This window comes from Corvus hawaiiensis, chromosome 2, assembly GCF_020740725.1.
Source record: "Corvus hawaiiensis isolate bCorHaw1 chromosome 2, bCorHaw1.pri.cur, whole genome shotgun sequence".
Taxonomy (NCBI): domain Eukaryota; kingdom Metazoa; phylum Chordata; class Aves; order Passeriformes; family Corvidae; genus Corvus; species Corvus hawaiiensis.
Genome location: NC_063214.1, coordinates 104,313,767 through 104,331,133, shown reverse-complemented (window position 1 = coordinate 104,331,133; position 17,367 = coordinate 104,313,767). Strand labels below are relative to the sequence as shown.

Sequence of the window (17,367 nt, the reverse complement as noted above, 5' to 3'; positions counted from 1 at the left end):
GTGCCAGTAGCAGCTTAGCTGTTGCAGCAGAAAGATCAGTCTGAGTTTTAAACCTGCTGGAGAAGCCAAATAAATTTTCAGATGGTCCATGCTAGCCTTTATGATAGCTAAGAATGTCGGACAATCCAAGGAACTTAAAAGCTCATTAGGGAATAAGACACTGATTGGTCAGTGCAAACATGTAAGTTTTATTCTTCCATGTAGCAGAAGCATTCAGCATTTGTGCTGTATTCTATGAAAATCTAGCCAAACGCTTGACAGAAAATCACTTTCCTATCATTCATATTTACATTAAAATATCATTATGGCTTTCAAACATGGCACAATATTCTAGTCTGGCAACCTGTGGAACACTTAGCTTTTTAATTTGTCACTGAATGGTGGTTATGAAGAAGTTCACATTCAGTTCTCAAGCTTTGACAGAGATTTGGGGAGGAGAGGGTGACAGTAAATCCCTCCTTAGAAGATTCACTTAATCTTTCATGCTTTAGCTTTGCAATGCATAATGAGAATAAAATCAGTGTCTTTCTAGCATCTGCTAATTAAAATCTAACCACCTAGTAAATGAGGAACCCAATTTTATGTGGTAGACTTCCTGTGCTCCTGTAGTATAAAAAAAAAAACAAACCCAAACCAAACCAGCCAAATAAAAAACCCCAAAACAAAAACAAACAAAAAACAAAAAAAACCCACTCCAAACCCGAACAGAACAATAACAAAAAACTCCAGTGACCAAAACCCAACATTTTTTGAGCAAATTTCCCTGGAGGTTTAGCTGATCAATTCCTTAAATTTGAGCTCAAAGTCAAATAACAGCACCATTAAGCTAACTGCTGCCTGGCTGTTTTAGACTGCTGAATCTTGAGCATGGGCAGTCATGACATCCTTTCTTTCTAAGTCTGTCCTGGATATGCCAGCTCACTCTGCATACAGCTAGCTGGAAAAGCAGCTTATGGAAAAAAAATCAAGCCATCCAACCAAACTTCCCCCTCCAAGCAGCTCTACACAAAGCCCTGTCCTGTCACTCTCCCTAACGGCGCCCAGGCTTTCGGCCTAGTGCTCAATTGCCTATGCAAGTCACAGAGGCAGGGCTCAGAAACCAGCTGTGCAGCTATTACACATTATGTTCAGGTGATAGGGTTCCTCCTTCAGGAACAGTGTTCCTGAAGGCTCATGCCATGAAAGCAGCTGTTTCTATGATCTGCCCATTAGCTTGCACTTGCATTAATTAATTCTAGTCAGGGAAACTAACAGGACTGTCTCAAATGGAGCTTGAAGATACTGATGTTGGGATTCCTCTGACCAGGCACTGTTCAAAGCCTTTTAGAAACTTCTGGCTAGTCACAGTGTGACAATCTGGGGAACTAAATCTTTTTCAAGAGCTAGCCAAAATTTTGGCCCATTTGAAGGCATTGAAGCCCCTATTTTTTTATGTATATTTTAATTAAAAAGATTCCTGATTGGAAAGTTGCAACTTGTCAGTGTGCAACACCAGCGCTATGCTCTTATGGTTTCCTTCTCAGAGATAGATCATCAGCTCATACTTCCATAGGACACGGTTAAAATGGTGGAACTGCATCTTCATTGGGTGTTGGCAACAGGAATCATGCAACAAAACCCCTAAATGTCATTACTATGAGCTTCCAGAATCAGCCCCTCATGGTCCAACCCAAAATGGTTTTTATCAGTATGGCTTTTTGCCAAGTCTCTTCTGTCCAGCTCAACGCACACACTGGATTAAATAAAACCAATAAACACAGCACCAAGAAGAAAACACTGCACAAAAGAGATTATAAGAAGGAACAGAAAAATGAAGTACCTCCTTAGACTGCAGGTAAAACTGTTGCTCCCACCTGATCAAGCCCAGGAACTGCATTATCTAATAGAGCACTCCTCAGAAACCATCTCTTTTATCTTTGAAGTTGTTTCTTAAGATACCTCCTCCATATACCCCTGACTTTCTGGTTTTACCTTAAGTTTCATCAATGTTTCACTACTTCTTCCTTCTACAGTTGCTGGATGTTTATGCCAGGAGCTAACTTTAACATGGGCTTCTGCTTTTTTGAATGGCTAAAGAGTGCCACCATAAACAGACACTCTACACTCATTCCTACAAAATGTGCTCAGTATTCATCTCTTCCTTTAGGAACCTGCTAGTTATGATGACTTTTAGATGTATCTGCTGTATTTATTATGAATTTTTAACAAATGTTTTTCATCCCAAGATGCAAAGGAAAAAAATGCACTTCAACATGCAAGGAAAGACATTCTAACATAAAGCTGACAAAACTGAGCGTCAGACAACTAGGACAATTGAAGCAATGTCTCTTCATAGAAACACAGCTAAAAAACCTGTCTCTTTACACACAGAGACCTAAGCTTACGCTTGAAATGAACAAGGAACCAAAGACATCAAAGACTGTATGGACTCCCATAATCAAAAGCAGACAACAAAATGTTGCTTGACAGGTTAGGTAAATCCTAACTCTGACTGAAGAGGTGCAGTTGTGTGTCTGTCTACAACCTGGTCTCATAAAATGTTTTCCAAGTGTCTTATCTGACGCGCAAGGGTGGGAAGTCCATCCTACCACAAAGAATGACAACAGCATGATTCCAAGACCAACCTCAAACTAGCAAGCACTAGTGGTGGGAAGCATACACCTTTCATCTCAAGATACTGTGATCTTAAAATAGTAAAAGAATATTCTGAATGCAGAAGCACAGCAGAGTTTACATCTTCCTAATACTGAATGAAGAGCTACAGGATTAATCATTTGCATATTGGGGGCAGCTCACTTCCACTTCCCACAGCTTGACAGAAAAGCAAATCTCCTATCTAGACAGGCTGGGAGACATGGGATTGTCCAGTCTGGAGAAGAGAAGGCTCTAGGGAGACCTTAGAGCAGCCTTCCAGTACCTAAAGGGGCCCTACAGGAGAGCTGGAGAAAGACATTTTACAAGGGCATTCAATGACAGGACAAGGAGCAGTGGTTTCCATCTGAAAGAGGCTAGATTTAAATTAGCTATTATGAAGAAATTCTTTACTCTGAAGGTGGTGAGGCACTGGAAGGCACAGGTTGCCCAAAGAAGTTGTGGATGCCCCATTGCTGAAAGTTTTCAAGGCCAGGCTAGATCTGGTGTTGAGCAACATGGTCTAGTGAAAGGTGTCCCTGTGCGTGGCAGGTGGCTTGGAACTGAGTGATCTTTAAGGTCCCTTCCAAACCATTCTATTTCCCTAGGAGCCAAACCAAAAGCCAATGTGAGAAAAGAAAAACAAAGCAACCCTAAGCAACATCACTGAAAGCTGAAAACTACACATGCCAGCAGATACGCATTTCCAGTTCTTTTCATAAATACACATGAAAAAGCTAGGAATAGAGTCAGAGAGAATCAAAAATATGTCAGGATTGACTAAAGCATCATCCTGTGTCTTCGCTGAATATCAGTGTGTCTATCTGCACTACAACTTAAGAATATGTTTCATATTAAAAGTATTACTTGATAGCAGAGCTGCAAATAACTTTCTCTCCTAAGTGAACCTAAGATCACTTAAAAATTAAAAGAAAAATGGTGTTATTATGCTGTTAAGTTTTTTAAACTATGGCAAGATTTTTCCATGCTATTTGTATCCTAAATAATATGCCTCTCCAGGTTTTAATTATGAAATGCTAAATAAATCCCATGAGCAAATGCTTATTTGTATCTGTCTGCTAAGTTGCTACTTGTAATTCCAGCTAATTACTTCCCCTGTCAGGAGAATACTGTCTGAAGTTCCAAGATGCCACAGAAGTAGCTCAATCGCCTTCATTTTATGTCTCCCAGTGTTCACTACAGAAAATGTAAATTCATTTGTCTACTGCTGGAAGAGCCAGAAATTTGAAATAATCTCTGCACTGTCAGCAGGTCTTTACTTTATGAGCTTAATCCCTGTTACCATGGAGATATTTAATTGCGCAGCGACACAGTTTGATTGGTTTATTTTAAATTGAAGTTATTCTGTGGAACGGTCCAGGATTCAGCGAACTTCAGATAAATGGCTTTCAAAATATTGCAGTGAGTCATAATGTTGTCAGTGACTAGATTAATTTCAGTTGAACTATTTCTTTACCTGAATCTTATATGTATGTGACAACATACAAATATGAGGATTCTTAGAATTAGATTTGGAAGCCAAGAATTTTGAGTATAATTAGGCAGTATTTTGTTGCAAGAAGGGCAATTAAAAACTAAACGAGAATTAAAATTCAGTAAGCTTTTGGCAGTATCATCTTGTCTTTCTAAAACAAATTATCTTCCTGTTCTACAATATAAATACAGACAAGAACTTTTCACAGGAGGCTTATACTCGATTTTCTTTACAGAATACTGTAAATATATTAATATGAGAGAAATTAATCCAACAGGATAAATTAGGCTTCTTAAGTGCTGGCTTCCATATACCTCAGCATGCAGTTCTTTAGTATATGAATGTCTGCTGGAAAGGTATCATCAATATGGTATTTCCTGGCATGGCATAACACATTAAATAACTCATTTTAAATTCTGTACATACACCATGATGAACTGGTGAACTTCACCTATGCAGTTTAAACAGCAGCAATATACTGTGCTAACTCTTTTTTTTTTTTTTTTTTTTTTTCAGCTCTATAACCCAGCTCCTGCACATTTTTTTCTTCATGTTGTAACTGAAATTCTGGGAGAAGTTTTCACCTAGACTTTGCTGTGAAAGGTCTCAGTTCCATCACCAAGTATCAGACAGCTTTGCCTTTTTTAATTTTTCAAGCTCATGGCCACTAAGGCCCCAGTGTACAGGCTGCAGAAAACACCTTTTAGGTGTTTCTAGGGCTGTATTCCCCTCTTTATTTTTACGTAGCCTGGTTTAACTTCATATGCAGAGTCTCTGAGTTTGCATCATTTGGGATTCCAGCATGTGACCCAAGATAAGACTTAGCTTCTTACAAACCACTACCACTCTTCCAACCACTTGCATGGCTTTTCAGAACCAGAACTTGACACTTTTAATCTCAGTTCTGTAGGGACCACACTGTTTTACAAGAGAGATGCTTGAAAAAGCAGACTCCATCTGGGACTATCAGTCTTGCACAAACTGTTTACAAGAATTAATTTGTTTTACACTCCCAGGAAGGGTATCTTGGTGTACCAAAGCAATGCTTCTACAAAAGCATTTATATGCTGCAATTAATGGATGAGATGCTGTTATTCCAAATGAAACACCTACCTAGAACACTGTGAACTCCAAAAATAGTGAGGATTTAATCTTTGCACCTCTCTGTGTTAATGTACACTGTGATCCTGGGTTAGGGTACCTTGATTTATTTTCCCTAAACAGGTTCTGCTCCAGAAGTTTCATTCCTTCCTAATCCACCTTCAAACATACAAGAGTAACAGTGCTCAGGATGCAATACTTCTTTGAATTTCATGGTGTCCCCATCCAGTTTGTGTTTGGAGAAAACACAGAGGACTAGCTCGGAAACATCGAATTTGCTGTAGCAGAGGCCCACAGTGTGATTCTCTGTACTCCACTTAGGTGTAATCACCAGGCAACCCAAGGCAAATGACTGAGCAAAACCTTCTCTTCTGGGGAATCTCACTCACATTCACACCTTCTTGTATAACCCCCTCACCTTTCCTGTGTGAGAAATAGTCTTGGTTCAGCCATTGAGGGTTCTGTGTGTGTGCCGAGAGGACTCAAGAACTGCAAGCCAGAAGAGAGGGACAGAGCCATGCTGCTGTGACTAGCTCCTGAGTTACAGCACACTTACCAGGTTAGGTACAGCTGCCTTACAATGCAGTGAACTCTCCATTTTTCCATGCTCTAGTTAAAATAAAACAACCCCACAAACCGTCATCTCCTTGCTATCATTCTCTCCATTATAAAAACTATTTATCCCAGCCAGTATTAACATCACTTTGTCTGTCATATTTATGACTGCGATATTTATGGATAGAGCAACATCTCTTTGTGGAGGAAGGACCATTTTTAAATCATCCTCTCTTTTCAGGAGCTTGAGCTGATTTAGCAATACTTTCTTTTTCACCATACCCAAGTAGTCTCTAGGCAAACCACTGACATAAACAGGTTGCTATATAATTTTCCTTCTTCTCATTTCTAATTATTCAGGTTTGCTTTAAACAGTCACTTGCATTTGTGTATCCCTGCTGCTGCTCATCTCTTCTAGACCCACTCCCCCTTCCACCATATGATCCTGTCCTTGAGTAGGTCAAACCCTTAGCAACAGAAAGCAAATTTGTATGCAGAAAGAAGCAGAGTAGCACTCTTTCTCTAACAGCACACTATTCATATCAACTGTCTGTATTAGTGACAAGAGAATTAAAAAAAAAAACAACATAAAAGAGATAGAAAAAATCAAGAATCGCCATACCAATCAGACCTGTTGTCCTCCTGGTCCAGTATTCTTTCTCTGACAGCACTCAGTACACCCGCTTCAGAGGAAGGTGCAAGAAACCTTGTAATTATAGAATAACCTGATTAATACAGGAAGTTTCGTCCTAGCCCTAGGCAGTCAGCAGCTGACTCACCCGCTTGTCTGAAACATAAGATTTTATATCTGCTCTAATTTTTTTTTAATCCTATGTAATTTAATAGTGAAAGTCTTATTACAAATGTACTTTTCAAATGTACATTTGAATCCTATGAAGCATTTTAGGCTTTACGGTAACCTGTAGCTGAGAGTTCTATTTGCTAATTATATAGGTTGTACTATTTTTATCACTGTTAAACTGCCTGCCATTCAATCTCATTGGATGTCCCTTTTAGGGACTCAGGAATAAGTGGGCCAGAGAGTGTGATTCCTCTGCCTCTTTTCCCCTTGGCATCTCACCTGGGAGCAGAGATGCCCGAGGATGCACGCGGCAGTCAGCCTTTGGCTGCAGGCACTAAACCGGCGCACGGGCTGCCTCCGCTCACAGCCCTCACCCCAAGTAAAGGCACCTTGCACAAGTGGCAAGTGCCCTCATGAATGAAGCAGCAGCAGCTGGGCTGCTCATATTTTTGTGAGTACCACATAAATCCCCTGTGAATACAGTCAACATTGTTTCTGTACTTAGAGATGAAAGAATGCAACGTGCTCAATAAAGTGCTATATAACATCATAGCTACAGGGCAGAAGGTGGCTCCTTTGACTTCAAACTTTCATTATGGCCTGATGTACTATGGTAGCTTTAAGGTAAAATAACAGCAGCCTTTTCAAAACCCAGAAAGATGAACAACACCATAACAACAATCATGGCTTTCATTAGAATTACTTATATCCGTTGATGGTTTTCAGAACCTTCCAACAGAGCAAACACTTATGGAACACATGTACAAGAAGGTTGGGGTAGGCTAAACATAACAAAAGAAAAGAATAATTTTTAAAAATGCTGAATGGTCTGATCATCTTCTGTGCTTATTTATTTTGAAGTAAACTGATTAGCAGGCTGTGAGCCTCAGTTTTGCATCTGGTATAAATTAGTGGTCCTTAAATAAGCAGGATGCTTGACTGATATGCCATTAATATCATCAATGATTGTGTTGTGCCATTCCACATTGCTGGCCAGCTATGAAAACTGGGTGTACAAGGAGGAGCACGCAGGCCAGACAGGAGGCATGCAACAGGCACAGAGGTGAACTTTCAGAAAACACAACTGCGTTCCCTCTTCTAAGCACAGCGGGCCCTGAAAAAATAAGATGAAGACTACTAAAGAAAATGTAGGTAAGTATTTGAGTATTGAAGAATATCATAACACATTTTATTGCAAAGAAATACTGTACCATGTATGCTTCGAGAAGCTGTGAGCTACACTAGTTATCAAAGGACAGAAACATGTTACCTCTATTTTCTGTACAGGGCAAAAGCTGATATTTAAGAATTTCATGTTTCAGGAATAGCATAGCTACTAAGCCAAACAAGGACAACCTAAACATAATGATTTCACAAGCCAAAAATCATGGAGCTGATATTATATGCAGGATAACATACCTTAGAGAAAAGAATTAAGCTTGCCAGATGCACCTGGAAGAAGTCTAGAATAATTTTTTTTACTAAATACAAAAGCACTACTAAAAAATAAGGTGTCCAAGATATCCAAATATGATGTGATCTAGAATCATTTAGGTTGGAAAAGACCTCCAAGTCCAACCTTTGACCAATTACCAGCTTTGTCAACTAGACCATAGCACTAAGTGCCACATAGAGTCATTTCTTGAACACCTCCAGGGATGGTGACTCCACCTGGGCAGTCTATTCCAATGTTTAACAACCCTATCCACAGAGAAATTCTTCCTGATGACCAGCCTGAATGTCCCCTAGTGCAGCTTGAGGCTGTGTCCTCTCGTTCTGTCACTAGTTGCTTGGGAGAAGGGGCCGACCCTCTTTGTGCTATAACTTTCTTTCAGGTAGTTAAGAAGAGCAGTAATGTCTCCCCAGACTCCTTTTCTCCAGGCTCCCTCAGCAGCTCCTCATATGATTCAGCTCTCTAGACCCTTCACCAGATCTGTTGCCCTTCTCTGGACACGCTCCAGCACTTCAGTGTCTTTCTTGAAGTGAGGAGCCCAGAACTGAACCCTGAATTTGAGGTGTGCCCTCCCCAGTGCTGAATACAGCGGGACAATCACTTCCCTGGTCCTGTTGGTCACACTATTTCTGATCCAAGCCAGAATGCTGTTGGCCTTCTTGGCCACCTGGGCACACACTGGCTCACGTTCAACCTACTGTCAACCAACACCCTCAGGTCCTTTTCCACTGGCCTGCTTTCCAACCACTCTCCCTATGCCTGTAGCACTACAGGGGGTGTTATGACTGAAGTGCAGGAGCCAGCAACTTAGACTTGTTCAACTGTCCTTGTCTGACCATCCAGGAGTCACTGTCACATTCATACCACCTAAACCAGGACCGAGGCCCCTTCACAGCTACACACCCCACACTCACAGTCAGACCAGGTCTTCTTACCAGCTCAGCCCCTCGTTTCCCATAGCAGAGTCTCATAGGTCTCTGTGCTTAGAATAATTTAATCATGGTGCAATAACAAAATAACAGCTCAAGCTGGACGCCTCCAAGGATGGACTCAGAAAAAAGGAAACCTTTTATACCCTTACAGTCTAAGCACAGGGAGTCTGGGATCTTCAGCTCCTGCTGTGTCTCTGAGTGTCCAGTCACCTGGCTGGGCCACAGGTCCCTGTGCCCTTTGTTATGCAAAGAGTTAGCAGTGCATGGCCTCCTGCCTGTAGCGCCAGCTCCCACCCCACAGAGCTCAACCTGCAGCTCACACTGCAGCTGCACACCGAGCTACCTGCACTGAGTCTATTCCTCTACAGAACCTCACGTCGTTGGCCTCAGCCCATTGATCCAGCCTGTCCAGATTCCTCTGCAGAGTCTTCCAACCCTCCAGCAGATAAACACTCCCACCCCACTTAGTGTCATCAGTGAACTTACTGATCCCCTCATCCTGAACATCAATAAAGATATTAAACAGGACTGGCTCCAGTACTGAGCTCTGAGGAACCTCACTAGTGACTGGCCTCCAGCTGGATGTGATACCATTCACTACTACTCTCTGGGCTCAGCCATCCAACCAGTTTTTAATCCAGTCAAGAGTGCACCTGTCCAAGATGTGGGCTGCCAGCTTTTCCATGAGAATCTCACAGCAGACAATATCAAAGACTTTGCTGAAGTCCAAGTAGCCTACATCCTCAGAGTTTCCCTCATCCACTAGATGGGTCACCTGGTAATTTCAACTGCTCTAGCAACCTCGTCATATTAACATAAACAAGATTTAGAAAGACTTCTGACTAGTAGTTCTCTCCCAGCTCTGCTGTGCACTCTGGAGACTGACCTGTGGTTTCAAGCCAAGCAGTAATAATGCTGCAGGCTTTGATATCTGGGTGTGCTTCCTTTAATTTCTTGCCTGGATCCCAACTGTTTGCTCAGTTTGTTCCAGACTGGAGTACAGAAGCAAGCTAATATGCACAAGTACAGATGGTCAGGGTCCATGGAGTCAAACAGAGAGAAAACCAAAGTGGAAACACAGGCAGACCCCATCATCCTCTCCCAGGCAATAGCAATAGCAAGTAAGCACAACCAATAAAAATAATAAAGCAAAATAAACACAACCAATAGCACCTCTTGCAAACAAGGGTACGGCAATCAGCTGACCTAACAGACCCCTCTATCTTGAAGAGTCTACTAACTAACTACACTTTAGTGGAACCAGTGTTGCTTTAAGTCCACATGAGAAGGGCTACACTTCCTTTCAGCTAATTTTATTTGGCATTCTCTGGTCTTTATTTGAATGACAGAAACCAGATCCATGAAATAACCGAAGTACCTCATTCCTTTGGAATTAAACACCAATAGGAATCAAAAAAGTATGACTTTTGAAGGCAGCAAATGTTACTTCAACTTGCACCTTCAAGTGCAGTTGCAGGGCAGCTTAAGACAAGACAACTCTGTTGCAACCCTATTCTCAAATCAGTCAGATATTTCAGTGTGGCAGCAACGCTGCTCGTCACCTGGTATTAGCTGTGATCTGAGCAGGAGGCTGGACAGCCTGACCTTCAAAGGATTCTTCCATACTAAACTATTCTGCAACTTCATCAGACCATGCAAGGGATTGGCTCAGAGCAAAACTGACATAAAATTTATTGCTTTCTCCATAGGATTGACTTTTTACTAGCTTTTGCCAGTTTATTTCCTTCTATCAACTTCCCTCCAGATCTGACAAGAAACAAGATTTCCACAAGGGAAAGGACAAAAATGTAGAGGTCCAAAAATCAGTAAGATCACAGCAGTGGCAAAAATAAGGAGCTGAAATTGCCATGAGGCTAAACCTTTTGTACATAAAATCAGCCAAAAGCTTCTGCTCCACATACTATCTCCCTGAAATGCTATATTCACACCAAAACCATTTTTATTGTGTCATGCTTTTATTAAATTAATGTTACAGAATTTCTCATAATCATATACTACACAGCATTTATTATTTATATAATAAATGCAAATTAAACATGTAGGACTTTAAAGTGGCTACATATACTGTATTCAAATTATTTCATATTGAAAGTCCAGCTTAATACAGCTTGTGGAGTAGAGAAACATGCTGGAAGAATGCTAGATGATTGCCATCCTCCCATACTGAAATGTATTACTTATCTCATAATGCTATTTCAAGTAAAAGGGGCAAGTTAAAAGGGAATGGGTGACATTCTAAAACTTTAATTTACCATAGCCTAAACTTAAAAAATATATTTTAGAGGTTTGCAAAATGACCCTGGTTGTGCCATCTGTACAGAAGAGATAATGAATTGATAGCAACATCTGAAAATATTTTGATAAGAGATTCTTCTCACACTTTTACAAAAGCACTGCCTGGCAATGGAAGCTGCCCCTGATTAGCTCATGTCATAAGGGCTTTCAGAGATTTGAAAGAAATCAAATTTGCTTCAGCAGAAAGAATAAACATCTCTTCCCATTCATGCCTTAAAGCATTTGCACCAACACTATATAATTACATTTCATTTCACCAGAAGATTCTCCTGGATTCTCTATTCCTCCCACAATTTCAAAATTACAATAAGTCTGCTTGCAGTTGAATGGATATGTACATATGGCACAAAGTAAATTATTTAACTAAAAAGCAGTTAATGTCGCTGTGAATTATGTTACTTCCTCATACAGAACTCATGCATTCATTTCATTGTGATAATACCTGGTTTATACATCTTTAATCAAAACCAAGCAAAGTATTTGAATTGCTTTTTCTCCTTCAGTGTGATGCAATTTGTTAATCTGCATGGCTATAAAAGGCCTTAGAGACAATAAGAAATGCTATCTCGCTGATCTCTCTCCTGTCTTTATTGGCATAACTGTCAAAAATCATCTCACTATATTGTTCCTAAAATCTAGGTGTGAAAAATGAAGGAAGGAAAATTAAATTCTGTTTTTATTTATGTAGTCTCATTATTTGCAAAAGCAGTTGTTTTGAAAGCCAGAGAGAGCTTCTCTGCCAAATAACAGTCACTGTAAGGACAGATACTATATACAGCTCCACAGAGGAATCACTGGCAAGTCACTGGTTCTATCTAGTCTTTGGTCATTCTTCTAAAACCAAGATATATGTCACAGAACTACCCAGTCACATCGTAGCAGCCATCTGGGCTGATGTTCCCTGGTAACGGTGGGTGGCTGGTGACCCGGTGCAGCACCATGTGGTTCCAAATGGTTCCCTGGCTTTATTCTGTTTCCAAAAGTACTGGCTTTTAATGCATTCCTGGGGAGTGTCATTTCACGTAAGACGCATTACTAGTCTGGAAGCACATCTGTGCACATGCTACAGCCAATGCTGTTGCTTCAAAACATTTGATACAGGAATAGGAACTGTAAACCATGCAATGTGTAGGTATGTATCAGTGTTCAACTGGCACTTGAAACTGCTCAGAGATTCCCATGGGTTGGAAAGCCTGGCACAAAACATCAAAGGCTTCTACACGTCAGCTTCTTCAGAGGCCTCATGCTCATTACCCCTCAGAGCAGACTATTTTTTCCCAAGTAGTCTGCTATCCACATGCAGGGAAAAACGGACAGAAGACCAGAGCCCAAAAGAGAATAAAAACAAGTACCTTGTAAGAGCATGAGAAAACAAACCCAAAACAACCACTCCAACAACAAGACAACTACAGGCCTAATATTACTTAAGGCATAATTTGGCACTCCATTATCGATTTTTTTTCCTAGATGCAGTTTTCTCAATTTAAGAGAGGGATGTGGCACTTTAAGGTACTAAAAGCCATTCCAAAAAATAAACAAAATAATCATTAGCTACAGAGGGTTAGTAAACATTCCCAAACTGCAAAATTAATGAGTACTAAGGCACTGCATTTTGTAAGTTACAACTGTTGACAGGTACACAAGTGCAGCATCCCATTATGTGACCAGTGAGAAAAGAGATATCAAATGTAGTGCCTGTCCTCAGAATCAGGGTATTAATCCTTCAAATGAATCTCATACACACAGAGAAGAACATACCAACAGTCTACAGAAAATAGGAATGAGATGTGCAGGTCTCTTCACTAACCTGAGTAACAGAAACAACAGTCTCAGATCTGCACAGTACTTGGGAGGCTCACCTATACTTCTTCACAAGCCTAATTAACTCAGGCAGAAAACCTATGCTAATACAGTTATATTGTGCCTGGCATTCAGCTTCATATTGTCCATCTTTCAGACATCCAAAGCATGACAAATACTTGTTGAAGGAAGAAACTGACATTTCAAAGTCAGCTTCTGAGCCCTCATTAACCCAGAAAATTTGTTCCAATTTGGACAGGTCTGAAATTGCTCTAAATCTTGAAAGCCTTCAGGTCACCAGGCTGCTACAAATCTTGCTTTGGCTCCAAAAGCAAATGACTCCTAGGAAGCCAAGGCACACCCCCTGGACAAAAGGGCTAGGAAAGCAAAGCACAGTAACAGGGATCTTCACTCTTATGCTTTACATTTTTTTTTTTGCAGTTGAAGGATCTTGAGAAAATTAAGGACTTTTAACAGTCAATTAAAAATAAGCTTGATCCTTCTACTCTGTGTTAAAAGAATTCTAATTCTCATCCATGACTTTTTCAAGTACCTCCAAGTTTCTAAATAGGTTGATAGAGACAAAAATGAAATAATAATTTTAAAAAAAACTTCACAAGAACAGAATCAAAATGCTAACCTTAAAAATGAAATGTAAGCTAAAGCAATGAATGCCAAGCAGCCAATGGTTCTGCTAACTCACTACCATCACTCCTTTTTAGTGAAGAAGTTCCAAAGCTGTCTAAGAGTACATTTGCTAGAATGGCAAAATGTATTTTATCCAAGCCATCTCAGTGATTTTAAAGAATAATTATGCACAGTTTCCAATGGGAAAAGCCAATTATGTTTATGATTTAGCATACACATTGACATTTATTTTCAACCCAGAGCTAAAAAAAATGTGGAAAAGCTAAGAATTAGTATATTAACTATACAGGATCAAAACATACACTTTCTCATTACCAGAATAATTATTAGACAAACCAAAAGACCTCACATGGCAGAGATGGAGGAGCGTTGGAAGTCTCAGTCAGAACTGACCTCCTGCCTCGTTCTTTAAACATGGCATTTTTATTTTTTACTTATCTTTTGTTAATGACCTTACTTGTAATTCTTCAAAGAATTACAGGTCCTTATATTATCAGCATTCTCTTGAGCAAATGAAGTAACCAAGTACCAAAGCCAAGTGCAGTAAAGCACAGTCTGAGCTATTCCTGTGCCATAAACCAAACCGGTGAACATTAATTGTGTAGGGCTGAAGCAGGAGTTAGGATTCTAAGGTAATAGAGTTGAGAGAAGGGCTGCAGCGCTGTGCCACACACTGCACAGCTCACTCTGCCCACTTACCTGATGAAGTAGTCTCTTCCATCTCTGTTTGCCGTCATCTCCCATCCATAAGGTGTCCCCTGGTTCAAGCTCCAGGTCCCTGAAGGGTGAGGCCAGCCTGAAGACTTATTCTTGTGGCTGCAGTTTTGGGAAATGCGGAGAGGAAGAGACAGAAAAAAAAAAAAGTTATTTCTCTTTCGTACTTCACATGATTCACTTGACATCCAAATACTTTCACAGTTGTGAAATACAGAGTCAAAACGCAGGCAGGGGAACACAGGTTGGCAGATCTATTTACATTTATAGTATTCTTTCAATCAGTAGAGAGATAGATACACTGTCATTTCTAACAGTCTGAATTCAAACCTTTGGTTGGTGAATTTGTCATTCCCCATCAGTCCCACATACACAATACTAATTTTCAGTAGCTTTTAATAAAAGGGATGGGGAGCATTTTCATTCATCACCATTCCTTGTTCAAATGCCAGCTCTCAGTACAGTTTTAGCAAAAAAAAAAAGTATCCATCAAACCAAACCACCCACTCCATCACGGCAGATCACACACACAGTGCAACACCTGGCACCAGGAGGGGCATCAACATTCTCACTGCTAGGAAACCATGTTTTGTTTCTTGTGCTGGAATGAAGGAAGGCCATGACACTGCTGCATAACACACTAAATTGAATATGTAAATCTTGTTGCACTTGATCATTATCCATTAAGCTCTTCCACTAAATAACCTTTAAAAGCCTGCAGCATCTCTGAGCCCACACACTGTTACATCCCACTGCTCCAGCACTCTCTGCTAGTATTCCCTCTCCCAAAAAAGGGCCCAGCAGCACTCCCAAGTGACAGTGTTTTTCCACTAATCTGAAATATTTTGTGAGGTGTTTTCTACTGACTCCACACAAAAAAAGATTCAGCCAGCAAGAATCCACCATAGTTTCCCACAGGAATCCCCAACATTTGCACAGATGCTTTCCCCCTCACCTGAAGGGATTAAGCTAGATGTTACTGCACATTCCCACTTTCTCCCGTGGGACTTAAGAGGTTCAGAAGACAGCAAACAGGTCTTTTAGCAGAATTAATCAGCCATTAATATCTATGTACAATCTGAAAATGGGAAAGAGCAGGAAGAGGAGGCAAGGCAACCAACAAAGCTAAAGACCAGCTAAGAGCATGTGACAGACAGGCAAATAGGAATGAGACCCAACACCGAATACAATCTGAAATTTTGACATGCAAACCAAATCCACACAAAATAAGAGCATGTTTTGAATTAGTTGTCTTCTCTGCCTCTGTCTTTTCTTCACCCATCAAATAGATTACAGCTTAGTTTTATTTGCTAGATTTATTTAAGTTCAAATTGTAGCAAGGAACTTACTACCTCTTGCCACAGATAGACACATAAGAGCTTCTTTCCTTTAGAGAAACAGAGCACAATGTAACCTGACAAACTCTCCTGAAGGAACAGAATTGGTCTCCTCGGACAACTCAACAATTCATTGTAAATTGCTAAATTCAACAAAGTTATGCATAGTTCATCTTTCCCAAAGGAGGAGTGTATCATTAAAAACAAACTAGCTGCTTTGCCCTCCCCCTTTATTTCAAGGATTAATCACAACTGAGAAAAAATTTGGTGCTTGAAAATATAATTTACATGTAAAGTAGAGCATTACAACAGAGTGCTAGGTATCATTTGGTTTACCAATTACATTAAGTACTCTATCTTCAAGGAGTAGAAAAACATTTCTGTTAGCATATTCAAACACTGGTATTTGCCATAAGGCACAGCTTAAGTCTGATATTGAAAATGCTAGAACTCTTAAAAAATTACAGTTCTTCAAGGCTAATCAAACACATAAATTTCAGATATGCTACCCCAGATAAATGTAACTAGCCCATTTCTGATCCAAGGAATTGATTAAAAAACAGTAATTCAAGGAATAAATCCAAAATACTTTCAACACTCTCTCATGCAGTTTCTTGCTAAGCTGAGCATAAACATTCCTTTTTCTCCATATGCTTGAAAGACAAAGAAAGGGTCCCTTCTTTTAGACAGGAGCCATTTCACAATGTGAGAATGTCAGCTTAACTACATCTACAGACTTCAAATTACACTTCAGAGTATTTGGAATCTTAACCACTGCAGTTAACTAAATACACCTAGAACATAACCTTTTTTATCAAGACGATATAAATGGATACCCATCCATTTAACACTTTTGAATTTAATTAGACGTGTTTCACAAACCCTGTGCTATAGTTTCACCATCTGTTAAATGGATACAGTGACATTTAAATTCCCAAGTAAAGCATATCAAACTATCAGATAATTTGTAGGAGCATAGGACAGTGATGATCAATATTCTAACTCTCTGCATTCAAATTAAGGGCTCATCTTTGTATGGATTACAGCATTATTGGATTTTAAGGTAAATCCAATTCCCTTGAAAGTTTTCTTTGAGCCCTTAAAACATTAATGGTGTCAGAACCATATAACATATGATGGGCAATAACTGTCCTAGTTAACTATGTCAACATCTGATCTACTCCTCCAGACTTTCTTATAATTAGTGGGATACAAATTAGCACTTGAGACATTGTATGCACCTACATTACATGTGTGCAAATTCACAGTGACTCCACAGAGGAAAAGAAATACGTAATTTTTCCTATAGCTATTGGGTAATTCAATAATAAACACGTCGTAACAATAAAGCAAGGTCTTTATACTCAGGTGACTAGGATTCCCAGCTGCCTGTACAGTCTGAAAAAAGGACCAAGTGAACTGCATTTTTCTACACCTCCCTTCACTTGTTGAATATCATTTGGCTTGTCTGCAAGGATTCTGTTCAGTGGCACACTACGAAAAGCAAAAGATGGCAAAGAGGAGATAGCGCCAGAAAGATCATAAAAGGCTCTGGAGGAAATGATAAGCAAGTCAGGCATTTC

At 40.0% G+C, this 17,367-nt stretch overlaps 1 protein-coding gene across 7 annotated transcripts in view; it reads right to left on the bottom strand.

The window, feature by feature from the left end:
* FRMPD4 (FERM and PDZ domain containing 4) overlaps positions 1-17,367 on the bottom strand; it is a 344,070-nt gene that overhangs the window by 103,255 nt on the left and 223,448 nt on the right. For 5 of the 7 annotated variants that reach the window (XM_048286157.1, XM_048329244.1, XM_048329235.1 and 2 more), the window contains exons 2-3: positions 14,433-14,549; positions 6,405-6,488 (exon numbers count right to left, since the gene is read on the bottom strand). In XM_048286157.1, coding sequence (XP_048142114.1) covers positions 6,405-6,488; positions 14,433-14,549 — 201 coding nt within the window. Of the gene's footprint in view, positions 1-6,404; positions 6,489-14,432; positions 14,550-17,367 lie in introns of those variants that run through there. The other 2 variants (XM_048329266.1, XM_048286151.1) reach the window with 1 other exon arrangement.